An 8,942-nucleotide genomic window follows, 5' to 3' on the forward strand; every position below is an offset into this window, starting at 1 on the left:
TGCATCACAAACTCGCCTCAGCTAAGTAGCTCTTCAAGAAAAAAAGATAAGACAAAGAGTGTTATCTTTTTTTTTTTTTCACGAAATTCCAGTTATATTTTTTATACATCTTATACCTATCTTACTACCTACTTATCAAAATCACAGTGTACTTGAGCGAGCAGTTCTCAAAGTTTTAGTGTCTATAATCTCGCATTATCTGATTTTAACGCAATTTACGTAGGTAATTGACTAAAAATTGACACGAGAAAAGTTAGTAAAAGGGAGGTTCAACTAGGAAGGTTTTGAAAAGTCCGGAAGGTGTCGCGAATGTAAGAACTGATATATCGTGGTCTGTGTGGTAGCATGCCCAATCGCATTATCTGATTTTAACGCAATTTACGTAGGTAATTGACTAAAAATTGACACGAGAAAAGTTAGTTAAAGGGAGGTTCAACTAGGAGGTTTTGAAACGTCAGGAAGGTGTTGCGAATGTAAGAACTGATATATCGTGGTCTGTGTGGTAGCATGCCCAATATGCCCATCCCGTAATATGTCCTCAATGGGTAAGAAGCTAAGAAGAGACACAATAGATCAGGTAGGTTTGCTGTTTTTCTTTTAATTTTTTACTTTCCTTATCCTATAGGAAGGAAAGAAATTATTTAAAGTCAATATTTAAGGGTATTTGAGTGAAATTTCGAGTGTATGGCCGCCATACACGCCTTATATGGACGCTACGCCACTGGCCATGAGGACACGAGGGTTCTCCTTTATGTGTGTCTTTTCCCCAAGGGAGAGAAATCTCGTGTTTTAACAGCTGTCAACTTAAAAGTCAACTTTCTAGCACTATTTAAACGCATTATCTGATTTTAACGCAATTTACGTAGGTAATTGACTAAAAATTGACACGAGAAAAGTTAGTTAAAGGGAGGTTCAACTAGGAAGGTTTTGAAACATCCAGAAGGTGTTGCGAATGTAAGAAATGATTATATCGTGGTCTGTGTGGTAGCATGCCCATCCCGTAATATGTCCTCAATGGGTAAGAAGCTAAGAAGAGACACAATAGATCAGGTAGGTTTGCTGTTTTTCTTTTAATTTTTTACTTTCCTTATCCTATAGGAAGGAAAGAAATGTAATCAGGTTAACTTTTTTTCTCCTGTTTTTAAAAGGCTACGAGAAAAAATCAGATCCAGAATTTGGACCCACTCGGTTTGAGAGCCGCTAATTATTTTTTGCTGATATTAGAGGTACCTGTGAATTGTACTTCAATTACTGTAAACATCCTTAGTGCATGAGGTGTGTTACTTGCTTAGAGTAGGTACTTACCAACATTTTTTCTTGGTAAAAAAAAAACAAAAAAAAAAAAAAAAAAAAAGATCTTGAAGTGCCCAACTTTTTTTTTTGAAAAAAAAAAAAAAAAAAAAAAAAAAAACAGGATCTTCAGTTTGTTTACCATTTTATCGTGTTTAAAATATTTCATAGTGTGTTTAAAGATATTTTCTATTGTGCTTTATAGTCCCTAGTAAATTGTGCAATGTAGACATAAGCAATCTACACCTGAGATGCAGTTATCTTTCATTCTGCAGGTAATGCATTTTTAATTAACCTATTAGAAATTCTAGTGTATTTAGGAGACCTGTTTGACCCGAGTTAATACTGGATCTGTGCCTAATATTAGAATAAGTATTTTTTTTTTGTTTCTTTTAGAAGTTTAATACAAAGAACTGTATCAGCTAAGGTCTTGTCGTCCCTAAATCGAAGAGAGAAGTAAGACAGGATAGGAAAAAGCCAGCCGTTCTGAGAACGATATCCGTTCAGGATAAAATCCGCCTCGGGCCAAACCAAGGACTTGGGAATCTATTTGAAAATCTATTCCAGTGACCTGTTTTCAAGTAGGTACCTACCTAGTATAAGTAGGTAAGGTGAGTATAGTGCTTTGTTTAGACTGCCAGATTAAACAGTCTAAAATAATAATAAAATCAAGAAGAAAGTCCTATACATTTCAGAAGAAGTGTAAAGGATTTTTTTTTCTTTTTTCTCCTGGTTCCTTTTTTTTCTGTTCCTTAGTTCAGCTTGTTTCGGGTAAAGATGTCTAACTCTGATACGAGTCTTGTTTTGATGAATATGTCTGATGAGTTCCCACTGTGACTCAGTACTGTTTGGTAACAGTGGGTTGGTAGTGTTTTTGTGATCAGTAAAAACAAAGTTAGGGACTCTGACAATATGTCATTAGGGATTCTAGGATTTACTAGCAGAAATCCGGTGCGAAGCGACGGATTTCGGCTAGTTTGTTATAAATAAAGCACAATATTCCATTCAATCCAATTCAATTCTTTCTTCTCTCTCTCACCTCTCTCTCTTCTTCGTTCCAGGAACGGCCGTTGCGTTCTCTTCCTGTCCCTGCGCAACTGGTCGAGTCACCTCTTCTCTCTGGAGGCCATCTTCAAGTCTCTCCTACTCCTGATGGACTCACTCCTGGTGGACACCAAAATCCAATACTCCGGCTTTGTGTTTCTTCTCGACTGGAACCAAACGTCGATCTACGCCAGTCCGACGCTACTTCGGACCATGATATCCGGACTTCAGGATTGCTCCTGGTGGACACCAAAATCCAATACTCCGGCTTTGTGTTTCTTCTCGACTGGAACCAAACGTCGATCTACGCCAGTCCGACGCTACTGCGGACCATGATATCCGGACTTCAGGATTGTTATCCGGCCCGGTTCAAGGCGATTCACTTTATCAACGAGCCGGTCCAGGTGGACGTGTTGCTTGCCCTGGTCAAACCGTTCCTTAAGGAGAAGACTCGGGATAAGGTAGGCGCTGTCTTAACTATGTTGTTGTTGTAGCGGCTTCAGCTATAGCCGAATGCAGAAACTACATCTTTTTGTATCAGCCATACACAGGGGTGAGGTGATGGTGATCATCCTTGAGAAGTAAAACAGTCGTTTGTGAGAGGCAGCACCACAGTCGCACATGATTTGTTCTGCAGTTTCTGGTGCCTCTTTTCCCTAATGTCCTAAAAAATGAATAGGTAGGTACCTGAGCAGAAACTACATCTTTTTGTATCAGCCATACACAGGGGTGAGGTGATGGTGATCATCCTTGAGAAGTAAAACAGTCGTTTGTGAGAGCCGGCACCACAGTCGCACATGATTTGTTCTGCAGTTTCTGGTGCCTCTTTTCCCTAATGTTCTAGTTTATTCTAACTCCAAGTTTTTCCTTTTCAGATAATCGTGCACGGTCAAAATCTGGACAGCCTGTACGGGTACCTACCGCGGGATATTCTCCCTATTGAAATATTCAACGGGAGTGTCCCTATTGCTGATCATCCTTGAGAAGTAAAACAGTCGTTTGTGAGAGGCAGCACCACAGTCGCACATGATTTGTTCTGCAGTTTCTGGTGCCTCTTTTACCTAATGTCCTAGTTTATTCTAACTCCAAGTTTTTCCTTTTCAGATAATCGTGCACGGTCAAAATCTGGACAGCCTGTACGGGTATCTACCGCGGGATATTCTCCCTATTGAAATATTTAACGGGAGTGTCCCTATTGCTTCCTGTATACAAAAAGAGCTAATCGTCCCTCCTGGCCCTGCTACGAGAAGAACGCTGGGCATCGTGTGAAACGGCCTTGAGAGATAACCGAGGCATCGTGTGAAACGAGCCTTAAGGGAAGAACTGATTACTTGTGGTTGTATTTTCCTTTTGAAAACGATTCCTATGGGCCGCCACATAAGATTTCCTATGATTTAGTACAGGCGCTATCACACCAAAAGAGGGGAAAACGAGCTTCAGAAAAGGCGAAATTTCTAAAGGAAAATAAAAATGTCCCTATTGCTTCCTGTATACACAAAGAGCTAATCGTCCCTCCTGGCCCTGCTACGAGAAGAACGCTGGGTATCGTGTGAAACGGCCTTTAGAGAGAACCGAGGCATCGTGTGAAACGAGCCTGAAGGGAAGAACTGATTAGTTGTGGTTGTATTTTCCTTTCGAAAACGATTCCTATGGCCCGCCACATAAGATTTCCTATGATTTAGTACAGGCGCTATCACACCAAAAGGGGGGAAAACGAGCTTCAGAAAAGGCGAAATTTCTAAGGGAAAATAAAAATGTAAATGTAAATGCAGTTTCTTTGTGTTATCCCTATTGCTTCCTGTATACACAAAGAGCTAATCGTCCCTCCTGGCCCTGCTACGAGAAGAACGCTGGGTATCGTGTGAAACGGCCTTGAGAGAGAACCGAGGCATCGTGTGAAATGAGCCTTAAGGCAAGAACTGATTAGTTGTGGTTGTATTTTTTTTTTCGAAAGCGATTCCTATGGCCCGCCACATAAGATTTCCTATGATTTAGTACAGGCGCTATCACACCAAAAGAGGGGAAAACGAGCTTCAGAAAAGGCGAATTTTCTAAAGGAAAATAAAAAATGTAAATGTAAATGCAGTTTGTGTTATTATGTCACAACTTTGTTGCTCACTGCAGCATTGTAGGATTTTCCCAATATCTCAATAATCCTAAAATCCAATGTTTACCTACATGCTGGCACCGGTCGCTATGCGCATTTACATGTCATAGCTACTCATTTTCCTCACGAGGCTGAGTGGGCTCCGCAACAGCCAGTCACGGAATCAATCATTTGCATGATACAAATTTCTTGGCCCCGCCGGGAATCGAACCCAGGTCTCCCGCGTGCAAGGCGAGCGCAGTGACCACTACGCCATGGGAGCTTCCTGAAGGAAAATACGACTAATGGAGCTAATTTCAAGACTGAAAATAGGTACCACCGACCAAAGCCCACAAAGGAAGATCAGTTATTACATGGTTCTTATTGGTTATATTTTTATGAAAAAGTACCCGTCATTTTGTGTGCATTGGTCAAAATAAATCTTGTAGGTAACCAATTTTACTAAACCTTCATTTAATACCTACCCCATAAATAGGAAAGAAGGTCTACCCCATAATAAGGCTTCAAATTTTAGGATAGTAAAACTGCAGGATAATTAAAGCCCAACTTTCAGGAATTACCTAACAAAATGTGTATAACTGTGAGTAATATTATTATAAAATTTCATGATTGTAAATATCTAAATAAATAATACGAGTATGTAAACACGACAAATGTTAAAATTTACGAACCCAAGTCAAACACGAACCTGCAATTATTTACCAATCAATTTGTGTCCAAAAACTTTTTAAACTACAGAAGGTAGGTAACTAATTACTAGGTACCATCACCTACTCGTACTAAGGTGGGTAGGTAGGTACATTAAAATTTTACAGACCTACCAAAATTTCAATGTGTTTACTTAAAATTAATTTTGGGTTAATTACCTAGGTAGGTAGTAGTTTTTCGTGTTCATCAGAGAAATATACCCCGGAGGCAGATAATAGACATTTGAAACTTGTTTCTATCTTTCTATTATCCTAATCCCCCTCTTTCCTCTTCTCCTTTTATTCGCCTCCTCCTCTTTCTTCTCCTCTTTTCCTTTACCTCTCTCCTCTTCCCAGTTTCCATTATACTCCTCTGTTTCGCCTTCTCCAGTTCTCCTTCTTCTGCTTCTTCCTCCTCCTCCTCCTCTCTTTTTCATTCTACTCTTCTATGTCGTCTTCGATCTTCCTCTCTTTTTCACTTCTCTTCCTCATTTTTTTTTTCCTTCATCTTTTCTTTCTTCTCCTCTCCTCCTCCTCCTCTCTTTTTCATTCTACTCTTCTATGTCGTCTTCGATCTTCCTCTCTTTTTCACTTCTCTTCCTCATTTTTTTTTCCTTCATCTTTTCTTTCTTCTCCTCTTCCTCTCCTACTTCGTCTTTCCCTTCTCTCCTCCTCTGAAGTGCTTTCTGTTTCCCATTTTCGTTCTTTTGGTTTCTCTTCCTCTTCTTTCTTCCACATTTTTCTCTTCTTGTCTTTTTCTGCTTCAACTATGTTTTTCCTCGTTCTTCTTTGGGATATTGCTGAAATTCATGTGTAATACCTACCGTACTACGTCATATTTTTCGCTCTAATAAGACGAAACTGAATAAAGTTGACTGATATGGGGTTTGTACTGTTGGTAGGAAAGTATAAGGACTGAGGTTTTATTGCGACCTAACGCTTACAAAGCAGAACTGCTAACCTCCAAGCCAACTAGACTGACTAACTGATGGCTATCTACCTACATAGGTACATAGGTAATACATAATTATAATGAGTACATGTGAAAGCATACATACCCTACCTACTTCCTAAACCTCATCTAACACAAATACCTGTGCATATTATTCAGGAGTATTTTCACGGTCAATTATGAGTCAGGAGGTTCTATTTTCAGAAGCTCCCCCAGGAATACCAGCATACACGTTTTCCTAGGTAAGGTTTACAGCAGGATAAACAAGGTCTCTCTATTCTATTCTATTAATAATTATTAACTCCTAAGTGAAAACTAACCACAGGGATAAGCCTGAAATTTCCCGATGCATTTCTAACAACCAACCATTCTGACCATTAGCTGTACGAGTATTATCTTCAGGTCGAATAGTTTAAGGTTTAATTAGACATTAGCTTTGAAATGCCTAGGAGGTAATACCTACCTGTGGAGCACATAACTCATTCAAATTCTCATCTGATGCTACCTACATAACTTCTCACACAAGATCTCAATTTCTCACCCCAACCATAATTACTTATATGTATAGCGTCCAGGATTTCATTGAGGGGGCATAGAATCGAAAGAATGACTTACTGGGGCTTTTTTTTTTAATCCTTGAGTTGGGATAGGTATGATACAATGTAGCGAGAGTGGGATACATAAATCTTTCAGATCCCTCAGGATAGTCTGAGATAAATACGATAGATACATTCATACTTATTTGTAATAGCTTTCAAACCTATTTCGACAAGAATCTTAAGACGGGGGCTTACCATTTCGGATTATGTCGGGATTAAATCCCGGATTGAGATAGGTTTTATAGGTATACAATATACATAGGTACATTGGTTCATCCTCGATTAATGTCGACTAGGTGTAGTCATAAAAACAAAAATTAGAAAAATAATTGTGGGCAGATGGGCCAATAAATGGTACGTTTTTTAGGTGGGCGAATAAATGGTAGATTGAAGATTCTGTAACTTTGTGAAGGTCCATCTTGACTAGGTAGGTTGAAATGACAAACGTATACTTCTTCACTATTTTTAAATGAAATAAAAAACCCAGATTATTTTTAAAAATAGTGAAGAAGTATACGTTTGTCATTTCAACCTACCTAGAATAAATGGTACACTTACCCTAGGAAATAGGAACTATGTACAGGACCGTATTTCTGCCTCAGGCCCTCAAGGATCTTTCCCTATGATCTGCTTTCGTTCCTATTCTCTTTTTCATTCCCTCTTCTACTCATTCTCCTCCTCTCTTTCCTTGTCGTCCTTCTTCTGACTTTCCCATCTCTTCTTCTCCGTCTATTTCTCCTCCTCCTCTTTCTTCATCTGCTTCTCTGCCTCTTCATTTTTCTCCTTCCCCTTCTCCTTCTCCTCCTCATATTCTTAATTGCATGAGGACCCTATAAATACGACCCTGCTATCATGTCCGTCCTTCCTAAAATAAGAACCTTTGAATCTGACCACAATCATGTACAAAAGTGTACGAGCACGAGCATACTCACCCATTTTCCCACTTCTTCATTCATTCATCCATTCATCGGAAATATCAAAAGATGTCCAAAGAATATTTTCTTTGTCTTTCGACATGATGAATAAATTATTATGGAATCGAAGGAGTTGATTTAGGGATGGGTAAATATTCTCTGAGTCGATTCAAAGAGTCGAATATTTCAAAAGAATCGTGAATCGCGATTCTTAAATTCATCCCTAGATTGATTGACATGATGAATAAATTATTATGGAATCGAAGGAGTATCAAATGAAATGAATAGTTTTAGGCTGTTTGACAGGTGTTAGAGAATGGTGAAATAAATACATCACAAGTTTCGAAGTCTTCTTCTACTTCTTCTTCTCCTCCTTCTTCATCCTCCTTCTCCTCTTCTTCTTCTTCTCCTTTTTCTTCTTCGCCTCTTCCCACGTGTACAGACGGGGTCAGCGTTTTTCGTCTGCCTCTCCATCAGTTTGACCACAATAATAGTAGTAGCCTACTGCTGGAGTAAAGGGACTTTTCAGTCCTATGCGAGCAGTATAAATAAGCACTATTATTCCTATAATAAAGCATGGTTCTCCGTGGAAAAAAATGGACTTCTTAGCAGAGGGTCTCGATGATTTGAGAAGTAAACATTCTCAAACTTTGTATGGAACAATAATCAGACCGATAGCATCCTCGACTTTGATGTTACATTCGTTCTCTTTTGACGAAATTTTCGATGACAAATTTGAAGAATACAGGCTGTATCTCGTTGATGCAGCGTTCAATTTCACCTTTCAATGCTTCAGTGGGTGTGGTTTGTTGGTGTAAACATGTGACTTTAGATACCCCCACAGAAAGAAATCCAGGGAGGTTAAATTACATTATCATCGAGGCTATTTCTCGTCACCAAAACGAAAAATGACACGATTTTGACTAGGAAAATGCTTGCGCAAAAGTGATAATTTGTTGATTTTATTATGCTAACGAGGTCTTGAATCGTTTTAGACTCCATGATGACTAATTTTGATATGTTTACAATCAATCTGTCGAAGATTGGGCAAGATAAAACAACGCACATAAAAGTTATGACTCTTTCAAATCTTGCGTTCTTATTGGGACACCCTTTAGATTCTTGGGTCCCCTTCCCCTCGCAGAAATCCTGTGTACGGACCTGCTTAGGTACATAGAATACTAATGGTAGGTAAACATTGGATTTTAGGATTATTGAGATATTGGAAAAATCCTACAATGCTGCAGTGAGCACCAAAGTTGTAACATACTAACACAAAGAAACTGCATTTACATAAAGCATGGTTCTCCGTGGAAAAAAAAAATGGACTTCTTAGCAGAGGGTCTCGAT

General features: G+C 39.0%; 1 protein-coding gene across 1 annotated transcript; it reads left to right on the forward strand.

The window, feature by feature from the left end:
• The first annotated feature begins 2,379 nt into the window (after positions 1-2,379).
• LOC103520294 (clavesin-1-like) lies at positions 2,380-3,317 on the forward strand. The gene is made up of 3 exons (XM_008485382.3): positions 2,380-2,457; positions 2,577-2,795; positions 3,210-3,317. The coding sequence occupies exons 1-3, from the start codon at positions 2,443-2,445 to the stop codon at positions 3,315-3,317; spliced, it is 342 nt and encodes a 113-aa protein (XP_008483604.3). The 5' UTR covers positions 2,380-2,442.
• The last annotated feature ends 5,625 nt before the right edge of the window (positions 3,318-8,942 follow it).

The sequence above is a fragment of the Diaphorina citri genome, unplaced genomic scaffold (genome assembly GCF_000475195.1).
Source record: "Diaphorina citri unplaced genomic scaffold, Diaci psyllid genome assembly version 1.1 scaffold3431, whole genome shotgun sequence".
NCBI lineage: Eukaryota > Metazoa > Arthropoda > Insecta > Hemiptera > Psyllidae > Diaphorina > Diaphorina citri.

Excerpts from the sequence above, each read along its gene's own strand:
- LOC103520294 (XM_008485382.3), top strand. Across the intron at positions 2,796-3,209 it reads AGGAGAAGACTCGGGATAAG|ATAATCGTGCACGGTCAAAA; the intron begins GTAGGCGCTGTC and ends TTTCCTTTTCAG.